This window comes from Atractosteus spatula, chromosome 2 (genome assembly GCF_055471065.1).
Source record: "Atractosteus spatula isolate fAtrSpa1 chromosome 2, fAtrSpa1.hap1, whole genome shotgun sequence".
NCBI lineage: Eukaryota > Metazoa > Chordata > Actinopteri > Semionotiformes > Lepisosteidae > Atractosteus > Atractosteus spatula.
The window spans coordinates 65,584,834-65,607,707 of NC_142707.1; the positions used below are offsets into that span (position 1 = coordinate 65,584,834).

General features: G+C 46.0%; 2 protein-coding genes across 2 annotated transcripts; both read left to right on the forward strand.

Annotated features, from left to right (window-relative positions):
• The first annotated feature begins 571 nt into the window (after window positions 1-571).
• On the forward strand, window positions 572-14,926 carry cpsf3 (cleavage and polyadenylation specific factor 3). The gene is made up of 18 exons (XM_088927757.1): window positions 572-758; window positions 1,766-1,829; window positions 1,957-2,054; window positions 2,731-2,859; window positions 3,295-3,472; window positions 3,902-3,991; window positions 4,976-5,126; window positions 5,223-5,398; window positions 5,967-6,125; window positions 7,137-7,283; window positions 8,722-8,874; window positions 9,591-9,699; window positions 9,813-9,911; window positions 10,888-10,982; window positions 11,655-11,742; window positions 12,484-12,553; window positions 12,892-12,988; window positions 14,572-14,926. Exons 1-18 carry the CDS (start codon window positions 688-690, stop codon window positions 14,671-14,673), a joined length of 2,076 nt encoding a protein of 691 aa, XP_088783883.1. The 5' UTR covers window positions 572-687; the 3' UTR covers window positions 14,674-14,926.
• A 1,529-nt stretch (window positions 14,927-16,455) lies between these two features.
• iah1 (isoamyl acetate hydrolyzing esterase 1 (putative)) lies at window positions 16,456-21,738 on the forward strand. Its single transcript, XM_088927769.1, has 6 exons — window positions 16,456-16,589; window positions 17,235-17,287; window positions 17,533-17,684; window positions 19,261-19,422; window positions 20,075-20,196; window positions 21,157-21,738. Exons 1-6 carry the CDS (start codon window positions 16,527-16,529, stop codon window positions 21,340-21,342), a joined length of 738 nt encoding a protein of 245 aa, XP_088783895.1. The 5' UTR covers window positions 16,456-16,526; the 3' UTR covers window positions 21,343-21,738.
• Window positions 21,739-22,874: the final 1,136 nt, after the last annotated feature.

Sequence of the window (22,874 nt, forward strand, 5' to 3'; positions counted from 1 at the left end):
GTATCAGGGCCTCTCAGAATCTCATCCATTTAAGAATAAAAAGGTTCAGGTCTTTCAGTCTGTCAGTGTAGGACATTCCCAGAATGTATCGTGTTGGTCTTCTCTGCAGCCAGCCATTTAATGGCAATCCTAACCACTGCGTCACCCTGCCACCCTGCAATTGCAGCTGAAATCTTTTCATTAAAACTGCTGATGCTTAACTGAAAGTTGGCTTAATGAAATTCTATTCTTCGAGTTTTCAGAACACATCACGTTTAAGTATTAGTAGTATTTTAATAAAAATGTTACTTTAACAGAGAGCGTTGACTAAGGAGAGGACGGATGTACATTTTGATGTGAATACATCCATCACCATTGGATGTCCCAGATAGAAAAATATGTTTCAAGTAATATTTTGCGGTTTATTGAAATACTTAGTGATACTCGAAAAGTCGAAACTGTAGTAATGAAGAACTATACTCTCTAGAGTTTTTATGCAGTAGGCACACACAGACTCACTGCGTGTATTCCGTTAGTAACAATGATGTCGGAACCAAAGATCGAAAGGGATAGTTTCAGTAGGGACGTATTTTGCACGCAGAAACGGAAGTTGTCCTGTTTCGTGCAAGTGATTATGAGGCAGAGTGGTGCTCCAAGTTTTTGCTGTTAACGTTGTTTAATGACTTATGAAATAGAACTGGTTGTTTAATGGCTGCGAAGCGAAAAGCCGATATTTTGGTACCAGCGGAGGAAAGCGATCAGTTATTAATTAGACCCCTGTAAGTGTGCTGTGGTTCGCGTTTGTGGGTTACAGTGAACAGTCACGAGTGCCTGTGTAATGTGTCGCGGGAGATTCAGGAAGGAGCAGTGCACCGGTATAGAAAGTAGTATGTCCAGTTGTGTAAGAGTATTTCCCACGGAAACTATTAATTTGATGCAGACGAGCGCATACTACATTGTCGGCTACTCGAAATTATTTATTTTTGTGTTGATTTTAATTGATGTGTATTTTGTACGTAATACAACGTGTAATTGTATGTAATTGATTGATACAAGTTTTCTAAACATCACAAAGACAAGACCCTTATGTACTCTTGATGACTTGGGAACAAAAACAGTTCGGATACATTTCATTATACAATTGGGGGTTTATCTATACAGGAATCGCAACAGAGAGTTCTTAGGTCTCTTACAGGTTTATTCATTTATTTAGTAGTCTAAAATAAGTTTAGACGCAAAGGAAACCAGACTGATGTTCACATCAGTAAAGTTCTTTAGTCTTAGTATTATAAGATAGTTGCTTGGACCAGTACAACTCAGTTTTCTGTAGCATATGTGGTTCCAAAATCTATTTTCCAGATGTACATCATTTTAATAGCTTTAAAAAGACATATTCTCAATTAATAGGGTGTGCAGACTTAACCAAGAGCTTAAGAAAGCTGTTGTTAAAGCTTCATTTTACAATGTTTCTCTGGTGCAACAAATCCTAGGTTCCTAACTTAGATTTCTTGAAAAAGAGAACGCGCGTTTGAACTTTGTGAACATTATCCACTGGGTGAATTTTAAAGCTGTTATTGTTTTTTTCATGCTTGGCTGCTTTTTACTTTTGAATTCCCTGAAATTCTTCGTTTTGTAAATGCGGTGCATTCTTTGAGTGTACATTGTGCAGGTTTGGAAATCGTAAAAAGGAAGGCTTTGCACTTGCTTCATGCGGTTCCTGCTGTGGAATTCCTCCTCTCGAGTCTCGAATTAAAGGAGGGTGTTCTGTTTTTCATGGTCCCCTCAGTGGCGCCGGACAGGAAGTGGGAAGATCATGCATCATCTTGGAGTTCAAGGGAAGGAAGATCATGGTAGGACACCGTCTGCTCTGTCTCAGGCTCCCCCCTGCGGGGTGGGGCAGACACTCGGTGTCACAGTTCTGTGGCGGGTGGGTGACACCTGGAGAAGAGGTGCCATGCGCTGTCTCTCTTTCCCCAGCTGGACTGTGGTATCCACCCGGGCCTGGAGGGCATGGACGCGCTCCCCTACATCGACTTGATTGACCCCGCGGAGATTGACCTCCTCCTGATCAGCCAGTTTGTACCGCCCGCCGCTCCGGTCGCCCTCAGCCCTGGCCCCAGAGCACCCCTTTGTCTTTTAGTCTGTCCTTGCCTTCCTTTAATCAGTCAGGCTAATTCTTAGGAACAGCCACTTCCCGGGTTTCGAGCCCATTTCAGTTCCAGTGTCGAATGTAAGCAGTCCAACTTGGGCAGAGCACAGAGGTACAGATATTGCATGGATATTTTCCCTGTTTTATGGAAAGAGCAAAACTTGTTGGGATGGTCTGATACAGTGTTGTCCCCTCAACACAGTGTTGTTGACACCTTGAATTAGGCATCTAATAATAAGGGCTTTTTAGATTTGCATAAACACTTAATAGGTCGCTGCCTCTGAATATGCAAGGGGAAGAGAGGGGACAGCGCTCTGTCTGCTGTTTTGTTTTGTAAAAGACCTGCAGGAGAGTATTTTCAAAACTAAAGAATGAGCATAGAAGAAGGTCAAAAAAGTCGAATCAAGCAAGAATTTCATTTACGGATGCCATCAGCGGGTCTTGGGTGGTTAAAGGCTTAGCTGAAGTGAAAACATGATAACACAGGGGAGCTCCAGGACAAGAACTGACAGTCATCCTTCTGCCCAAAGAGACATGTGCCCTTATTGAATTAAGACGTGTGCCAGTTCGTTATTGAAACGTGCATATTGTGTCTGTGGTAGTTTCCACCTGGATCACTGTGGCGCTTTGCCCTGGTTCCTGCAGAAGACCAGCTTTAAGGGGAGGACATTCATGACTCACGCCACAAAAGCCATTTACAGGTGGCTGCTGTCAGATTATGTTAAAGTCAGGTGAGTGATTTGTTTTGTTTTTCTTCTTATGACAGGAAACCTCAGCACATTACTGTATGTGGATTGAAAAACGTACAATGTGTTATCAGAGTTTCTACCAATAATTCATTGTTAGACTTGGATGGATCCACGTGCGAGATATTGTTAGATGTCTGTCATCCTTGTATATTTTTCCTTCATCTCATTCATCCTGTATGTGACTTCTTTCGTTCCCTGCTATGTGGTAAGGTGACCAGAAAATTGCTTTTCCAAAGTCAAAAATTGACCTTTTTGCCAAGATTGATGTTTATGTGCCACGGAAATATAAGATCAACGGGTACATCTGCAAAAACAATGGAGTATGACTTAATTACCTCAAGATCACTTCAAGTGTCCTTTAAATGTCCGATTGCTGGTTCTGTTTAAACACTTCCTGCCTGTTCTCTTTGACCATAGCAACATTTCAGCGGATGACATGCTGTACACAGAGACAGATCTGGAGGAAAGCATGGACAAGATAGAGACGATCAACTTCCACGAAGTGAAGGAGGTCGCAGGCATCAAGTTCTGGTGCTACCACGCAGGCCATGTTCTGGGGGCAGCCATGTTCATGATTGAAATCGCTGGTGTGAAGGTGGGACTTTGCCCTATGTTACACTGCCCTTTAACTGGAGCTGTTCGGCGCGGACGAGATTGTATTTTTGCTCCTGAGCCCTAAACCCAGAAAAGCTGTAGTTCTGCTAGAGTAGATATGTGTTTTTAAACATTAAGATATTCTGCATTTTTCTTCAGTCTAGTAATATGATAGACTTAGTTCTTTGTAATGTCGTTGAACTTTGTCTTTGGCCTTTGTTTGTTCTGTTAAGGCACTGGCTTCATGAGATGATTCTTACAAAGGGGCACACTGAACCAACCCTGGTTACAGAAGAGGCTGTAGGGATTCATAATTTCAGTGAATTCAGTGAAAAAATTAGTCCTTGATTATTCTATCGCTGCCTCGGTGTAAATGTGCCGTCAGTATGTCATGGATGTCTGTGAGAGAGGTGTTCCTGTGTCTCTTCAGTTGCTGTACACCGGAGACTTCTCCCGCCAGGAGGACAGACACTTAATGGCAGCGGAGATCCCCAGCGTCAAGCCTGACATTCTCATTATCGTAAGTCTGTCCCCTCCGTCTTGTGCCTGTCTTTCACACTTTGCCAACTCCTGGCTTCACAACAGCTTGAAAAACTTTTGCAGTTCCTTTAAAAAAAAACATGTGTGAAACCTCTGCGATTGCTGAAACAGCCCGTTACATGTTTAAGGCTGTCAGTGGCAGCTTTGCCGTCTTGATCACATCAGATCTTGGCTGGTAAGTGAGGTTGTGCCTGGTCAGTACTGGGATGGGAAACGTTGAAAAGGAAGACCAGGTTGCCGCTGCTGTGGACCAGTAAGTGGCGCTGTTTCTCCACCACTGCCCCAGTACAGTGACAGGGGACACCGTGCTGAAGGAGTTTCCCTCCTTCTAGTGAGAAGTTAAACTGAGCTCGTCGTGTTGAACTTAACATTTCGAAGGAAGTTTGAAAGGGAGTTAATTCCGGTGTAATGACTAAATTACACCTTGGGCTTGTACTGTCTGCTCTTCCTTAAGCTCACGTTGATTGGTGAAACATTTTTCTCACTTCTCTGTTGTGCAGTGGGGCCGCACTTCAGTGGTGGACGAAGTGGGTCCCCTCCTATGTGTTTAGGGGTGTTTTGGGATCTTTTTGGGAGGAATAGTATTATATACATTTAACAAATGATTCCTCCAGTTGTTACTATTTTTTTCTTTCTTTTGTGCAAGAGAAATAACAAAAGGCTGTGGTGCCTTATCTTCAAATGCGTAAGCCCTTTTTGTCTTCATAGATAAATATCTGGGGCATAAGTGATGATGGGATGCGACAGCAAACCGTTGCATGATTATGTAAAATCAGGCTCTGGGAACCTGAGAAGCGTTTATAGGGAATACGGCTATAAAATGCCATTCCTATGTGTTGTTTTGTCGCTGGTACTCCATGTTGTAATGCATCAGCCCTCAGTTTTACCCGATGGTGCAGGCACGCCTGTTTAAAAGCAGGCTCCTGGTGCGAACCTCTCTCTCGGCTCCTCTAACCTCCCCCAGGAATCCACGTACGGCACCCACATCCACGAGAAGAGGGAGGAGCGCGAGGCCCGCTTCTGCAACACGGTGCACGACATCGTCAACCGAGAGGGCCGCTGCCTCATCCCCGTGTTCGCCCTGGGGAGAGCCCAGGAGCTCCTGCTGATCCTGGGTGCGTGGGGGCGCCCGCCGTGCCGAAAGCCCCTGCCCGGCTCCCACCCGCATGAACCGGGGGGCTGAGGTTGGCTCTTGGGTTTTGCTTTCGCAGACGAGTACTGGCAGAACCACCCCGAGCTCCACGACATTCCCATCTACTACGCCTCATCTCTGGCGAAGAAGTGCATGGCGGTGTACCAGACCTACGTCAATGCCATGAACGAAAAGATCCGCAAGGCCATCAACATCAACAACCCCTTCGTGTTCAAGCACATCAGCAACCTCAAGGTGAGCACGTGAACCCTCGCCCACACGTGCTTTTGGTGTGGTAAATAGCAAAACTACTTCCTCCTCCATGGCAGCTCACCTGTTATGAGGCTCCACCCAGAGTGGGGGATGAGATCTCCAGGCGGGGGCTCATCTCGTGCTCGGCCATGTGCTGCCTATGACCTAGAGCCTCCCACACCGTTAAAACCTCAGTCTGGTTTGATTTGAATACAGGCTTGAATGTTGAACTTCCATTCCATTCCGCTCCATTCTAGTCCAGTCCAGTCCAGTCCATTTCATTCCACTCCAGTCCATTTCATTCCACTCCAGTCCACTCCATTACAGTCCAGTCTAGTCCATCGCAGTTCAGTCCATTACAGTCCAGTCTAGTCCATTCCAGTCCAGTCTATTGCAGTCAAGTCTAGTCCATTCCAATCCAACCCAGTTCAGTCCATTCCAGTCCAGAGTGAAGGGGATGAATCCGTTAAAACTAAAACTTCGAGTCCCCCTCAGTCTTGGCTGTGCGCTGTAAGGCTTCAGGGAGTGGCTGTGAGCGGCGGTCTCATCCGGGTCTCTGTCTTGCCCGTAGAGTATGGATCACTTCGATGACATCGGCCCCAGCGTGGTGATGGCCTCTCCGGGCATGATGCAGAGCGGCCTGTCTCGGGAGCTGTTCGAGAGCTGGTGCACCGACAAGAGGAATGGCGTCATCATCGCGGGCTACTGTGTTGAAGGGACACTGGCCAAGGTGAGGCTAGATCTAGCTGGGCTGCAGAAATAACAGTGGGCTTTGTTATAACCTGTGGTATCTGTCCTGTCCCTTTCCGTCTCGGGTAGGCAGACGGTGAACTGATTTTTGTAGGCCGCAATTTGTACGCAATGCAAAGAAACTCTTTACCAGTTTGGAGAAGATCCATCGTAGGAGTGACTTCTGTTAGCGTTTATTTTTCTCCCTTTTTAATAATAGCCCCGGTGTAATAGCTGAATTCATGTTGCTCTTCGTGACCCTCAGCGCTGTGTTTTCCTGTCCTCTCGGGACACTAGCGCAGTGGCCAGGTCCACACCTGCCTGTCTTTTTGTGTGCGGCTCATGCTTGTCTCGCACGGGTTCGATTCCCATTTTCTTGAGAAATGGAGTCCTACCATTCTCCCAGTCCTACCAGGACTGTTTAAACCCTCCCTCCCCCCATTAAAAGCTTTATGATAGCTTGATTGCAGTCAGTTAAGTAACAAAAAATCTGAAATGACGAAAAGACACCTGTGGCGTGCCACGCAGTTTCACTGGTTGCCTCGCGGTGCTGGAGCCCAGAGTTCAGTTCCTAGGGTGCTATCGGTGTGGAGTTGCATACTGGTAGTAGGTTAATTGGCTTCTGGGACAATTGGCCCGGGTGAGATTGTGTGTGTGTTTGTGTCTGTATGTGCCCTGCGATGGACTGGCATCTCCTCCAGGGTGTACCCTGTCTTGTGCCTGTTGCTTGCTGGGATAGGCTCCGGCGCCCCCCACGACCCTGAATTAGATAAGTCGATTGGAAAATGGAGGGCGTCTGAGGAATATAGAACTGGGGGATCACCAGGACAGGATTTGAACACTTCTGTCCAATGTCGTTAAAATAAATACACGGTGGTTTTGACATTTTAGCTTCAGAATGTCCCAGAACACTGAGCTCAGTGTCTAAACTCGGGACGCTGGGGCGACTTTGGTGCGCTGAGGAAGGGTCAGGCTCGGTCTGATCTCACGGGAGTGTCCGTGTCCTGTGCAGCACATCATGTCCGAACCAGAGGAGATCACCACCATGTCCGGGCAGAAGCTGCCGCTGAAGATGTCGGTGGATTACATCTCGTTCTCTGCTCACACCGACTACCAGCAGACCAGCGAGTTCATCCGCGCTCTCAAGCCGCCCCACGTGGTAAACTTGCTCTCTTCCTCGCCGGCCCGAGCACAGCCACGCGGTCCCCTTCGAGCTTTGTCGTCCATCCTCGAGGGGGAGATTTGTTTTTATGGCACAGTCCGGTACAGCAATACATGAAAGACAGACATCGCCAACAAAGCAGACAGTACAGTAGGGTTACAGGAAATAAGAGAGTTCTTGACATTGTTGGAGAGGGAGGTCGCGGGGGGGTGGGGGGGGGTGAAAGATTTCTTGTGTCTTTTACCATTACATCTGGGGACACAGAGGTGTGAATTCACAGTGGAGGGGGTGGGACACACTGCATAATGCCTTTAGCCTTCTTTACAACCCCCTGTTGGTAGGGGATATTTAAGTTGATTTGATTTGCCTCTATTATTTTGCTACTTACTTTCACTCATTTTCTCAACCTATTACAACTGACGATACTTGTTGATATGTTGCCAAGCCAACAAGCGAGACAGTTATTTTAAGATGTTTTCAATAAATGACTCTTGAAAAGTGTTCATATAGTTCTATAGTTATAGATCTACCTTCAAACGGCTCAGTTTCCCAAGAAAAATGAATCTCTGTTGACCGTTTTTTAGAAATGGTGTGATCTCTGCACATTGTCCTTTGAACAAAGATACAGCGCCTAAGAGGGTTTATACCCTCTTCCCATTGTAACGTATTTTCTGACCTCACACCCTGAAATCAAGACCCATTCAATCAGAAATTATTTTACCTTCATTTACACATTGTAACACGTGATCTCTAAGTGAAAAACAAATGCTCAGACATTGTGAAAAGTAATTCTAAATTAAAATCCAGAAAAGGGAGTTGGGTAAGTGTGTACATGCCTTAGTTATAGCAGTTGTAAATGAGCTCTAGTGTAACCACTTGCCTTCCACTACACAGAAACACAGGTTTCCAAGTCCTGTCTAGACTTGCTGTAGGCACTGTATGTATCTTTGTAATGCAACCCTAACTAGCATAGCTGTCTAACCTAGAGCATATGTTCTGGTGTTGACTTAGCATCAGTTCGAGAAACCCAAAGATAGATTTCCTATTGATTACACACCACCCTATTTCCGCCTGTGCACTCCTACATCTGCTGCAGTAAATATCTTAAAATAGACAAAAGTTATATTTGTTTACGTCACAATGGATTGATCAACAGCACGTTTATGACACAAGGAGTCTTATAACAAAGTCTGCACACAAGAGGGGGCCGGTCTCATTCAGCATAACAAAGCTCAGCAGTTAATTCAGCATCTTATGCCCTGTGTATTCGAGTGTCTTCAAATCCATTATTCGCCGTGGGGAGCGTTGTCATGTGGGAAGTCGACTGATTCTAAAAGGGCCGGGGGGTAGTGCCCCCTGTTCCAGTTTCTCTTGCTGTGAGCTCCCGGCTCGGGCCACAGGGCTGGTCTTTGGGTGAACCTGCTTCCGCCTGCAGATTCTGGTCCACGGGGAGCAGAACGAGATGGCCCGGCTGAAGGCGGCGCTGATCCGAGAGTACGAGGACAACGACGAGGTCCACATCGAAGTGCACAACCCCCGCAACACCGAGGCCGTCGCCCTCAACTTCAGAGGGGAGAAGCTGGCCAAGGTGAGGCCTCCACTGCGGGAGAGGCTGGTGGCATCGCGTTTCTCCATATCGCTCAGTAAAACAATCCGCCCCTCAGTCCTTTCTATCCTTCTGCGGCATTGTCAAGACACTTTCCACTTTCCTTACACCATCTGACAAAGTACAGTCAGCCACACACAAAAGATTTACAAATGTGTCATTAAAAAGATGGATTAAGAATTGTAGGCCTCCGAAAGTAAGTAAGTTTTGAGGTGAAATTTAAAAGCATTTTAAGAGGGTGGTACTATAGTCAAGAAGATCATTCCAAAGGTGAGGGGCTGCTGCTGAAAAGGCCCAGTCCCCTGACGTACGACATGAAGTCCTTGGAGCACAGAGAAGTCAACACCAGCTGAAGGAAGAGCTCGAACGCGGTTCGTTCTGAGGCTGACAGAGCCGTAAACCTCCGAAGGGGACTGTTCTGTGACTATCATCTAGTGAAAATAAACTTTTAAGACCTGTTTCTTAAAACAGGCATTGAACCTCTAACACTTAGTATTTTTTAGAAATGTAGAAATCCTGTATCTTCCGCAGTACAGCATGATGATGCTTAAAATGGTCATTGGAGATGTGCCACCCAGCTTTGTGTCTGTCGGTCTGGTTATTTAAAGTAGATGATGCGTGTTTATAGGAGCTCAGATGTGAAGTCTCACTTTAGCATGTCCTTGTTTTTTTTTTTTGTTTCTAACCTCTTGATATAGGTTATGGGCTGCCTGGCTGACAAAAAGTGTGAACAGGGGCAGAGGGTGTCAGGAATCCTAGTGAAACGCAACTTCAACTACCACATCCTCACCCCCTCAGACCTGTCCAGTGAGTAGCGCTATGATCTGCCAGTGGGGAGGTCACTGCTGACTTCTCATTTCTTTTCACCACTACGCTCCCCTCGCCGGCCACGGCCTCTCATGCGACTTCTTGTCTTTCAGATTACACAGATCTGTCTGTGAGCACCGTAAAACAGACCCAGGCCATCCCCTTCACAGGACCCTACTCGTTACTGGTGAACCAGCTCCGCAGCCTGGCAGGTCTGTGAGCTACCCTCGAGCACTTACAGCACTGCAGTGTTAATCTGGGGGGGGTACCGCATTATCGTTTTCCATGTCAGGAATCCACAAAATAAAGCTGTGACTAAGGCCTCAGTTTAAAACTTCATGAAGTGCTGCTGGTGGGTCCTTATTTGAGCTGCTGTGTGAAGGAATTTGAAAAGCAGTGTTCGAGATACTGTAGGTCTTGCAAGAGCGAAATACAGAATTTCTGAAATGACTTTTGTAAAAGTCTCTTTACAGTGCATGCACATGGTATCGTAGACATTTATGTCATAGATTAAAACAGCCTGTGCAGTGTGTACCCCAAAAGAAGAGATTTTGAAATAGTTCCAAGGCCCTTTTTAATTTGTTTTTTATATTGTCTTTACCTTTTCCCACAAGGATTACTTGTTAGGATTCCTTAGCAAGGGTACAGTGCTGTAAAGTTCTTCACACCCAGTGTCCTGGTGAATTGGGATTTAGCAAGTGAAGCTATGGGCCACCAGAATGAGTCTTTCCCTGTATTTCCTGCGTGTGGGGAATCGCACTCGGACCTTCTCTGCCGATAGCCAATTAGAACTTGAGGTCTGCACCTGTGAGGAGGCTGTTTGCATCATCTAGGTTGCTTGTTTTTTAGTATCTGGTTGATCTGAGGACCGCTGATGGACAGACCGTGATACAAGCCTCAACAACAGTGCTGTTTAGTTTCTTACAGTCTCCTACAAGACTCCTTTGTGCCTTGTGAAAACATAAGACGTTTTACAAACGAGAGGAGACCAGTCAGTCTCTCTAGACCGTCAGTAGCTCTTGTAAAAAAAAAGTGCCCCGTTCTCAGTTTTAAATGAACGTCCCTCTAGTTAACTTGTGCTGTGTCGTTTCTCAGCGGCCGTGTTTGGCTTTATACATGTTTCATCTTGCTCTGCGGTGGGATGTCACAGTGTTCACATGACATAATGTCCCGTTTCCTCCGTGTCAGGGGATGTGGAGGAGATAGACACCCTGGACCGGCCGACCTTGAAGATTTTCAAGAACATTGTCTTAGTGTACGAGGCAGGAATGGTGGTACTGGAGGTGAGTACGGAGAGGCGGCTCCTACAGAGCCTTATTTAAACAGTTAAGTCGTGACGCATTTGACACTTCTTGAGCTTCACTCCTTCAAGACTGAGGACTTATTGTTCATAGAAAAATGCCTGATGTTTCAGAATGTACTGTCTGTGTAGAGCCAGGCTCAGAGAAAAACATTTTTATGGTGTTTGCTTCTACTTCCAGTCTTTTTAACAAAGCTTACAGCAAGTCTTCTTTGTCATTATAAAGGCATTGGCTAGAACATCAGAAAAGTGAGCTGTGCATGAAGCTTGGCGTCCTGCTCTTGCAGCTGTGCTTTGTCTAGGCCGATAAAAGCGCAAGCAGCAGTCCGTTTCTTCTGCCTGCTAGCCTTAACGTGATTCACTTTTAGAAAAACATGCTCCCTAAAAGAGCTCTCCATGTTCTTAGGTCTTTCTTGTATGCAAACTAGATTAACGCTGGAAAAACGGTGTCTTCAGAGACTCGCCAGTGATTCACGATGGTTAGCGGATGTATTTTTACACGATTGATATCCCCTCATTAATGTGGAGATGACTGCTCTTAGTCAAGGCGTTGCGGTGAAGTGCGGGTGGGAAGAGCCCATGTCTGACCCAAGCTAGCAGATGGAAGTGATACCTAAATAATTGAGAATTTTTGTGCTTGTGTTTTCTTTTTCAGTGGCTTGCAAACCCATTGAATGACATGTATGCTGATACGGTGACTACTGTGGTCCTTGAAGTTCAGTCCAACCCCAAAGCTCAGAAAGGTCAGATTGACTCAAGAGTGTCCTTGAAAATTGTCCATCGAAAATGTGTCGGTGTGTTATTACCGGTCTCGTCCGTGTTTGATTGAGCTGGTGCATCTTTCTTCCGGGATGTGAAGAAAGGCGAGTTTTCCCGTCTTCGGGGAGCGCACGACTAAAGCTCCTGACGGAAGGGGAAAGGGAAAGAAGGAACGAGGAGAGGATAGGAGAAGGGAAGGAAATTGATAAGGGAAGAGAAAAAGAAAAAGTAGGAAGGGAGGGGATGTAACTACAACGACGTTATTGGAACGGAAGAGGCGTATATGTTTTTGGGAGGATCTGGGTTCTGTGGCAGCTGGTGTTTTTCTGGTTTGGCTGGTTGTGGAGAGAAAAGGTGATTATGAGTTTGCAGTGTGGGATTCACGGGGAGCCCGTAATTTGAATATTCTGTTTTTAATTCAGTTAAGCAAATAACATTTTTATTTTGCTAGTTGAGGGTGGATGGGGGAGGGTTTATTGGAGAAATCAAGACAATTTTTTTTTTAGAATTGACATCAATTCTAAAAACAAATAACCAGTTTTGTGGTACAGGTGTGGATTTTAATGAGCAAGTCTGAAAAGGTGCTGGCGTTCCTGAGGGAATGGCCATCAAGCTTTGGTTTATCCTACTTTGTGCAGTTTTTTTTCCCAAGTGCCTCGGGGGTGCCGGGACCTTGTGATTGTACTGTGTACTTCTTTTCAAGAGGTGGTTCTTTTCTTCCACAGTTTTGGAGACCACTAAAAGAGGGAAGGTAGACATGGAGATTTACCAGAAGAGACTGGAAGTTATGCTACAGTAAGCAAACACTTTTTTTTTGTACAGACGGGGGTCTAAATAAAAAATAAATCCGTTTTAAATAATTCCTCCTTCTGTTCACGTTCAGATTTCCAGTTTATCTACCAGAGCTGGGTTACGAATGACACATACACATGCAAATGACATGTGGAATTGTGCATTTCCTCTTGAGAAAAGACTGAGAAGCTGAGCCTGAAGCCTGACTTTGCTGAGGGGAATACCCTCACTTCTTGTATTAAGGCCTCCCAGGACTTTGCAGACAAACACTTTCAGAAGGACATGAGGCATCATGGGATGCGATAGCAATTCTTCTTTTGTCTTCCTTATTTGAACCGCAGGGACATGTTTGGAGATGACTGTGTTGAGGTAAAAGAGGACAAAAACGTGGCCGTGACTGTGGATGGGAAGACAGCTTACATCTCGCTGGAGACACGAGTGAGTCACTTAGATTTTATATTGAAGGCAGGAGGCACAACCTTTGAGCTAAGATTACAGATCATCTACGATGAATTACACTAGAGATTATTTCTGTATGGAGAGAAACAGGCTAATCGATTTTACTTTTCTACATCAGGTATACTTTTAATTTGCTTTAATCTCTTAAAATTTGGATTTGTTTTTTAAATCCCTTTTATGTCTTTGTTATACCTACCCTCTTTTGGAACAGCACGTGTGTGTCTCAGCTAGTAGTACGAACCCTGTGACCACCCACACCCACAGAGAAGAATGTGGAAGTGTAGACAGTCTCCTCTGACCCAACCCATCTTTGAGTCGTTTTTAAAATACACACGGCCCATTTGCTGGAAGTACAATATATGGTCCAGCAGGTCCCCTCGCCAGGAGAGCCCTGGCTGACTAATCCCAGCCTGCCAGCGGCAGCACCCAGCCCATTGCACATGGCTGCATGGGGAAGCCCAGTCATGGTCGGGGAATCCCAGTCACAGTCAGCTAGTGACACGACCCGCGATTGGAGAGCTCGGCTTACAAGTGCTGGTCCTGGTTGAGCCCCTCGATATTTGGGTTTGATATCAATCCTGTTACGAGTTCCAGAACACCTGTCATCCAGGCTTGTCGCTTGTTGAACAGAAAGGAGAAACAAAAACACGCTGAGGGAGTAGCTGATACGGGGTCTTTCCCATCAGTGTCTCTTCATCGCCAATTGATCACCTATTAAGAACTGTTCTAGACGGAAATAAGAAAGGAATCTCTGAATCAGGTTGAGGGGACACTGTGTGCTGAAGTGAGGTGGTTTTTAGAACCAAGGACCGAGTGTGTAAAAGGAGAAACTAATAACAAAAAAGCAAGAAGATAAATACAAAAATGCTCAGCATGAAAATCAAAGGCTAGGGCTTGTGAAAATAAAATATAAAAAGATAAAATCCTGGTATTTCACTGCTAATATAGATCAGAATTCCACTGAGCATTTACACTCGATGTGTTTTGAGGATATAATCAAAACTACATACAGTATAAGGCATATGTTACGAGTATAAAACAATTTCCCCCCCATAGTTAATGATATGGAATAAGTACTGGATAGCATTCTTGTTTTCTGTAGACTTATTCTTAACCTATTTGAGACCTTCCTGTAAGACACATAGCACAGAGGAAAGATACTGACTTTTTGCACTAAAGTAAGTTATATTAATAAAGAAATGGAAAAAAAAGATATTGCAGCCGGTACAGGGGCAAGGGATCACAGAACATGTACCGCACTGTTCATGAAGGGTTAATTTATGAATTGCAGTACGAGAATTTTGCATGTTTGGTTCCATCCAGAGACTAGTAGCTCGTCATGAAGCTCGTTTGGAAAGTAAGTGAAGCGGCGTTCATCAGCAGTGGTTCCTCTTCACGGGGGTTGGAGGAGAACGGTCTGGGTTTCTGAAACCACGGTCGCTGGCAGTAAAGGTGGCAGAGTGTAGCTCCATTGATCTCGGAAAGTTTTCCGAGATCAGTCGCGGGTGCCAAGGCGCGCCCGTGTCTCAGACACCATGTTGCGCCGCTGTCTCCCCCCCCAGACGGTGACCTACGAGGAGGGCAGCGCGGAGGACGAGTCTCTGAAGGAGATGGTGGAGCTCGCCGTGCAGCGGCTGTATGACGCCCTCAACCCCGCTCTGTGAGGAAGAGGCCGGCTCTCTGGCTTTCTCCGCTGGAGGTCCGACCCTCAACCCCTGCTCCGCGCCGTCGGGCTGGAGACGCAGCCGCGTTTCACGGTTTAACACCTCATAAAGCCTGTCTCAACGGCCTGTTTTTTTTTGTTGTTGTTAAAATTCATATGTTGCGTTTTCAAACGGCAAGAATGTTGTTTAACTATTTGTTCGTTTTTGTTGGACATGTTTAAATTCGTAATAAAAAGTTGGCTTCTACTTATAAGATACTTGATTTTTATTCATTTCAAGCCTTGGACTACATTTTTGATTTTTCAGTAGTGTGTCACTGGTACTGCTAAGAATATTTTAAATACAGTATAGAGTATTTAAAATAAGTTTTATTGAGCCTGTGTTCTTTTTTACTTTTTTAATTTTTGGTAATGGTTTCAATGCAGATTGAAAATGTGAAAAAGTAATATCCTGTTTTTTTTAAATAAGTTTAAGCCTTTGCATACTAAGCAAAAGAGTGAAAGAAACACATACAGCTACACTGTGGTCTCTATTCTCTCTGTATTCAGTAGTATATGTCCACACAAAGTCTGCCTCATCAATGGCTTTTATCATTAGACTGGGTTTATCTCTATATTGAAGAGCTAAGTGTCCATTCTTACCTGCAGAAAGGAGGTAAATTTGGTGTTTCATATACGGAGCTTAGCTCTCGTAGGGTGGTGCATGTCCATATGAAAACATTTGGAACTCAACAGGAGGTTAAAGCTAACGAGAGAACTTTAAAATTAAAATGTTATGCTATGGTAGCAGCCATATCACCCTGCAGCTCACACCTTGCAGCCCTGTGAAGCTCAGCAGGTGTCAGCCTGGCCAGTACCTGGATGGGAGACCTCCTGGGCAAAACTAAGGTTGCTGCTGGAAGAGGTGTTAGTGGGACCAGTAGGGGGCACTCACCCTGTGGTCTATGCGGGTCCTAATGCCCCAGTATAGTGACGGGGACACTATACTGTAAAATGGGGCCTTTGGATGAGATGTAAAACTGAGGTCATGACCCTCTGTGGTCATTAAAAATCCCAGGGTGTTTCTTGAAAAGAGTAGGGGTGTTACCCTGGTGTCCTGGCCAGATTTCCCCTTGCCCTTTACCAATCATGGCCTCCTAATTAATCACTTAATCTCACTGCTCTCCTCCCCACTGAGAGCTGGTGTGTGGGGAGCGTACTGGTGCACTATGGCTGCTGTCGCATCATCCAGGTGGGGGCTGCACACTGGTGGTGGTGGAGGGGATCCCCATTACCTGTGAAGCGCTTTGAGTGGAGTGTCCAGAAAAGCGCTATATAAGTGTAAGCAATTATTATTATTATGTGGATAATATGCAAAATCATTTTTCATTGTTTCATTCTTTAATGCTGGAGTCAACACTGTAGTTTTCTCAAAACAGAACAGTTTCTTGCATCCTGTTCACTATCGGAAAAATGCTTATTTCTGGCAAGGTTTGTAGCAACACAGAGCCTGAAATCACAGAAGCTCAGGGCGCAGGGCAGGACTACAGCCTGATAGGGGCAGCGGGCATGGAGAGTTCAGAGACGCCGATCTAATCGTCACGTTTTATGGAAATAACGGAGAACCAGGGCACCAGATTTATGCCCATGTGGACACAGGGAGAGCACAGAGAATCCACCCCGCGCCTTTTCCGAGTTGACCTTCTTTATTTGATATGTATATAAAAGAGGGGACAAAACTGCGGAGGGAGTTTTGAGGCGATTGTCGACCTCCGTGCAGTAGATGGCGCAAACGATGCCGGAGGCGGAGAAGGACGGAAGAAAACCCCAGTGCAAACAGTACCTGCCGCCCGCCGGTATCCTGAGTTTTAAGTCATGTCTAAAATCAAAAACATAGTGTGGCCCCAGGTTATACTGTTTGGCGACTCGATCACCCAGGTAGGCTCTCAGTGTGATCATTTAAGTTCGACACATTTCAATAGAATATATGTGTGTGTGTGTCCTAGATTTGGGAATGTTTACTCTCGTACTTGACGTGTGTGATCTCCACCTAAACAGATCAATGTGTATCCATACAGTAAATACAATATAGTTCAGGTGGGGAGCTGCGCCAGCATGCGTAGGCTGCAAAGGAACAAGTAATAGGTTTATTCCATGCGGGAAAAAGGAAGAAAGAAAACACAACGTTTCGGCCGTGGAGCCTTCTTCAGGTGTGAGCATAAATATAATGTGATTGGCGTGTCATCGCGGGAATCCTTTAAAAGATGAAAGTGCTGTACCTTAAATCAGTGGTGGTGGTGGTGGTATGAGGTAGTTTTCGTAAGTATTTTATATACAAGGTATTTTTTCAAGACAGGAAGTTACATTTTATGGTCTTTACTTCTTTCTTAAATGCCCCAGACATCTGTTTTCTGCAAATACTGATGCATACCCTGTCCTGGTATTATGGCTATATTTTTAATAAACTTGAACTGTCCGAACTGCCCTTCGTTTAGATCAGACATCAGCCCTCCAGGCTGTGGTTTAGTTTTGTCGCAGACTTGATACACGGAGGTATAAAGATCAGCTCTGTCCTCTTCGTAGTTCTCCTTCGAACCCAAAGGCTGGGGCTCCGCTATAGCCAACAGACTCGCCAGGTAAGTTTCGTGTTTTTTTAAAAGTAAACGTATTAATAATATTAAAACTTACTGCACAGTGTTGTGACCTTTATCGCTTACGGTCCCGTTATTTCAAGGACGCATAGCGGATGATACATTTATTTTTTTAAAAAAACATGTCCTTTTAAGGTGCATGCTTCATTTTAAAATCACTTCACTCTTATCTGTTCTTGGTTCTTTTTTTAAAAAAAATATATATATTATTCCTTGGATTTAACGGAAAGAAAATGCGATGTGGTCAACCGTGGGCTGTCGGGCTACAACAGCAGATGGGCCAGGATGGTTCTGCCGAGGATCGTCAACAGCAGCACCGTGGACGCCAGCAACATCGCTGCCTTCGCCATCTTCTTTGGCGCCAATGACAGCGCTTTGAAAGGCAAGTGGACCTTGATTTAAATCCGGGGAAACTTCTGCTGATGCTATTAAAGTATCCATTTGGCCACTATAAATATTTTTTAAAGTGTAATCCAGGATTTTTTACATTTATTTGAACTTTTTATTCTGAACAACAAAAGGAAATACAATACAAACGAGAGTATATATAACATATCCATAACACCGTCAGGGGTACATATTATTCAATGGGGTTGAAGTTTAACATAACGTCTATTTCTTTACAAATAATATCAGTATTAGCCTCTTTTTTAATATAAGTTTGCAAATCAGTCCAGAATTTTTTTTACAAAGGGACCTAACCAAAATGTTGAATGGTTTCAGGGCTACTTTCGTGATAAATGAGTGTTACCTGTGTTTGGGTGTGCTTTCGCTGTAGAGGAACCAGGAAGGGTCATTCAACGCTGAAAAAACTGAAACGAGAAACGCAACGTTTCGGTGACCAGGGCTTCTTCACACCCGACAATCTTCCACACGTCCTTTCTATTTTTCAGTGTGGAATGAAACCTTACTGGTCGGCCTGTGCTGTATGATCCATGATACTTAATTATTATAGGATAAACCGTTGCAGAAACGTGTTTCAGACTGTCCGGTAATGTCATCTCGTTGTAGATAAGAACGTGAGCATGGTAGCGCCATTTATTGTGTTTCGAAAACGTGCTTCGAAGTGTCCAGTAATACCGACTCACAGTGGAAAAGAAAGAAGAATATGGAAATAATAACAACAAGTCCTGTAGCAAATTTACTTTAAAAAAAACGTGCTTCGAAGTGTCCAGTAATACTGACTCATTGATGAAAGGAACGAAGTATATGAAAAACAAGAAGAACGTGAACATCGTAGAAGATTTACTTTGGGTTCTGAGGAAAAATGATCGATTGCTGTATTAATGTGGCCCCAGTGGCCGGGGCTCCTTTTGTGCGCAGCGGCCCCTGCCAGCCAGAAAACCTCCCAAGCAGAAGGCTTCTGCAAAGCCGCCGTCCCGCTCGGTCCGGGAGGTTGTGTCCAGCATTCCCCCTAATTTTTAATGCCCTGTGTGCGGAAAAATTTTAAGTTGTGGAAATTTTTTCCCCCAGTGGCAAAAACTTGTGCGCACTAAATTGAGTGCCTGTAAAATTGTAAACCTGAGATTATTTTTTTGTTAATATTGTCATCCTCATATAAGCACAGAGATCCAAAAGACCGGGATGGTGATTCAGCGAGCCCAGTCGTATAGTGCCGAGCGAGCATGAGCAGGGAGGTACGAGACGACGAGAGCATAGATATCGATGATCGAGTAGCGATGATACTGCACACAGCCAAGTTGGGCCTCTCGCAGCCAGTCTCATGTGGTCAATTTAGCATTTTTCAATCGACGACCGTGTTTTATGATCATCATTTTTTTTTAATTTAATGTTTTGGGCGCAGTTCAGTTTTCTGTGTGCGCTGATTTCGCACGCACGCACAGCTGAGAGGTTGTGGGAGTTGCGGGAGGTGGTGTCGCTGTCCTGCCTGGGGCCGGACGCGGCCCGTGTGCGCCGTGCTCACTCCCCGCGCTGCGGCGCGTGTTTCCCGTGGGCAGAGCGGAACCCCCAGCAGCACGTGCCCCTGCCGGAGTACCGCGAGAACCTGCGCAGCATGGTGCGCCACCTGGGCAGCCTGGGCGTCTCCGCGGACAGGGTCATCCTCATCACCCCGCCACCCCTCGACGAGCCCGCCTGGGAGAAGGAGTGCCACCGGAAAGGTGACCGCCGCCGCTGACGAGGGCCTTGGGCGTGTGCGCGGCAGACATTTTGAGAGTTTAATCCGTTTCCTGCCTCCGAGTAAAAGATCTGAACTCTTCCTCCCAATTCAGACCATTAAAAACCACACGGGGCATTGCTCTTGCCTGCAGTGCTGGAAAGGGCTTCGAGGAATCGTGCATTTGCGATGATACGCTAATATTTCATGCATGAAATAATTCCAGTTCGCAGTATCTGGTGTTGTTTTGTTTTCCTACTTCCTACTTTGCATGTTGTATTCTAAGCTTTTTTTTTTGTTACGCCAGTCCACAGTCAAATGTGTGCTCTATCTATATTTTGTTTTTACAGTGCAGGAATTTGTTTTGAATGAAATGAGACATGAGTTAAAAAACAGTGAATACGGATGTAGGAGCCCCCACATCCAGCACAGACACTGTGATGCATTAATGTTTAGGTAGACACTGTGCACTGATGGGCTGGCCGGCCTGTTCTTCTCCTTAACTTTTCGCATCTCCTTATGTTTTTTCAACAAGGCAAAACTCCATCCATTCCAGGAGCAGTGTCTGACTCTGGTAGATGACCCTGTCAGTGAATATTTTGTCATCTACGTGTTGTTCATACTGAAACTGTGAGGTGTCCCTTTTTCCTCCTCAGGCAGCCCTCTGAACCGCCTCAACGCTGTGACTGGGCAGTATGCTGAGGCCTGTGTCCAGTTAGCGGCAGAGTGCGGGACTGATGTTCTGGACCTGTGGACTCTCATGCAGAATGACGGGCAGGTGAGCTCACCTGAGAACAGTCAGTAGCAAAATAAGGGCTAAAGACAGGATGTTAAGCTGTGCATTGATAAGCATTCTTGGTGTATGCTTTACAAAAGGCTGGTCCAACTCTGGAGGACAGGTGTTTCAAAGTCTCTTTGAAGGAACAGCGCCGGACAATTAAGCCAGTAACCAGCTGATTTAGGTAAACGAGAGAGGAAAAATGCAAGCTAGGCAAATGCATGCTAAGCAGGACGAGAGTTAGACAGACCACAGAGTTTTAAAGTAAGATTCTTTAAGAAAGGACCTTATTTTCAGTGTTTCTGTGAGAATGTGTTTGCCCTTTTCTAATAGTAGGTGGTATTGTGACAGGAAATTGCTGAGTTTGCCTTGGCTTATAATGGGATTTGAGCCATGCCTAGGCCTGCCTTCAGAGAGGCTCCTGCAGAGTGTGGTTCCCAGAGGGCCGGGTGTTTTTTGGCTCCTGCCCCCCCCTCCGTCTCCGTTCCACAGCCAGTCTAATCATTTCCTTAGCTCCATCACTGCACGACCTCTCACCGGACTCCAGGGTGAGGAAGAAAATGTCGTGTGGGGGAAAAAAACCCCACTGTAGAAGACCTGGAGAAAACTCCTCTTTCTGAGCAGTTCAGAAAATAACTCGGGTCGTTGTTTTAATGGCTAGTCCTGTGGGAGCAGAAACCGGAAGACCCCAGCCGCTGCGGGAACGGGCAGGGTGTGTGAGAGTCCTGGGCTAGGAAAGGCTTGGCCTTTCCCTGGCGCCAGCTTTCCCAGAGTCTCCATGCTGCTTTTCCCAGCCCCGGCTCCCCGCGAACAGCCTTCGCTCCGAGGCGGCGCGTGCTCAGTACCGGGGATTGAAACCACGCACCCCGTTGTCCAGCGGTTCAGTGGACGCTGGGGGGCAGGGCCCCCTTGTGGGACGCTCGCGCTGCCCAGCGTAACGGCGACCCCGTGTCCCGCCAGGACTTCTCCTCGTACCTCTCGGACGGGCTCCACCTGTCGGACGGGGGCAGCGAGTTTGTGGAGCTGCAGCTGTGGCGCCTGCTGGAGAGGCGCGTGGCCCCGCTGCCCCTGATCCTGCCCTACTGGGGAGATGTGGACCCGCTGAGCCCGGAGAGCAGCCTCCTGCCGGGGCCCCCAGCGCAGTAGCACAGCGGGTGTCCTTCCTGCGCGGGCCGGGAGGAAGACCGAATACTGGCTCCGCTCCTCTTCGCTGCACTGAAAGCAGCCGTACTGTATGTGATGCACCGGGGAGCTAGGCTATACTTTGGAAAAACATTGTTTTTTTTTCCCCATTTTTCCTGAAGTTCATCCACCAGCCATTACAAGGTCTAGTTAAAAAGCAATGTAATTCTACCTTTCAGCTGTGTAGGTGGTCACATGCGTCTATACTTCCTTCAGATGATTTTTCTTAAACTGCTGCTTTTGCTGTACAGTATTCCTCACGCAGTCTCCTACGGTCTCATTGGCTGTTGTGGAGAAGACAGAAACTTGCGGAGATTTCAGTGTTGATTTTGACAAGTTTATAATAAATCTAACAGAAATGCATTTATAGTCAAATAATTTTGCTCAAGTCGTTTGCGGTAGGTATTTGGAGCAGTCGTGATCAATCTGACCGCTGCGAGACGTTCGATTGTGTGTTTCCCCCGTTTCTCGCCTCTCGGCGATGCTGTCAGTGTTCCGTCTGCTCCGTGATTCTGCTGTGAAGAAGTGGAAGACGACGTGACAGGAAGTACTTCAGAAGGGTCACCGGTGACAGGAAGCCACTCAGGCCCCACTAGCGCTTGTGATTCTTAGTGACCCAGGGGTTACTCTCGTTCCCATGTTCTCCATGTTCTTGAAAGGAGACGGAATATCAGGTTCGACAACGCATCCCCACTGCCCTGGGAAGGCCTCCTGTTCTCGGTTTTATTTTAAATGCACTTCCCCCCCAGTTTCCACTACTATTTTCTGCTTTGTGGTTCTCTAATAAGAATTTGGGAGGGTGCGTGCTGGCCGTCTTCGTGTCTCCTGTGCCTGTATCGGTGTCTCGGCTCGCACTGATTAGCAGTCAGCAGTGGGGGAGTTCTTCAGTGTGGGGGGGATAAAGTGTCGTGCAATTGGTGTCTCGAGCTTATCCACAACACGACTGTATCAGTGTTGAATGTGAATATAAGAGTGTGTATTGTGTGTATCTCTCCAAAACATAAGAAATATGTTCTAAATTTAAAAGTAAATTACAGGGTAACTAGGGGAGAAAAACCTGCAGTAAGAAGTAGGAATACATGCCTGATATGCCCACTGTAGGCCACAATTGTACACTATTTGGTTGTGGCACTGCACTACAAGCTGTTCCATTAGACTGCAGGTTCACGGGAAGTTCACTTGACTAAACTCGAAGCAAAATTAGCCCCAAGAAAGCAATGACAAACACCAGGTGCTGTGGTTTCACGGGTACGAGGCATAAGGATGGTATTTAAACTGCTTCATGGAAAAGGAGCAAGTTCTGAATGTGCCAGAGCCCTCAGAAGGTTTTCATGTTCTATGTGGAATATCAGCCCCAGGGTACTCCTTGACAAGGAAAATGGCCCCGCAAATTCCCTGGAAACTCTAAAGATAACTCACCAGTAACTGCTTGAGTAGAGTACGGATTGCTACAGGTGAGGAGTTTCTTTATTATTTTACCAGCTATGTCATTGAGT

What these genes read in the sequence shown, in the direction of transcription:
- iah1 (XM_088927769.1), top strand. Translation starts at nt 16,527, where the DNA reads ATGTCTAAAATCAAAAACATAGTGTGGCCCCAGGTTATACTGTTTGGC. An exon ending in TTGGCGACTCGATCACCCAG is followed by an intron (nt 16,590 to 17,234) that starts GTAGGCTCTCAG and finishes TCCTCTTCGTAG; the next exon opens with TTCTCCTTCGAACCCAAAGG. An exon ending in ATAGCCAACAGACTCGCCAG is followed by an intron (nt 17,288 to 17,532) that starts GTAAGTTTCGTG and finishes TTTAACGGAAAG; the next exon opens with AAAATGCGATGTGGTCAACC.
- cpsf3 (XM_088927757.1), top strand. Translation starts at nt 688, where the DNA reads ATGGCTGCGAAGCGAAAAGCCGATATTTTGGTACCAGCGGAGGAAAGC. An exon ending in CACCCCCTCAGACCTGTCCA is followed by an intron (nt 9,700 to 9,812) that starts GTGAGTAGCGCT and finishes CTTGTCTTTCAG; the next exon opens with ATTACACAGATCTGTCTGTG. An exon ending in CAGGAATGGTGGTACTGGAG is followed by an intron (nt 10,983 to 11,654) that starts GTGAGTACGGAG and finishes TTTCTTTTTCAG; the next exon opens with TGGCTTGCAAACCCATTGAA.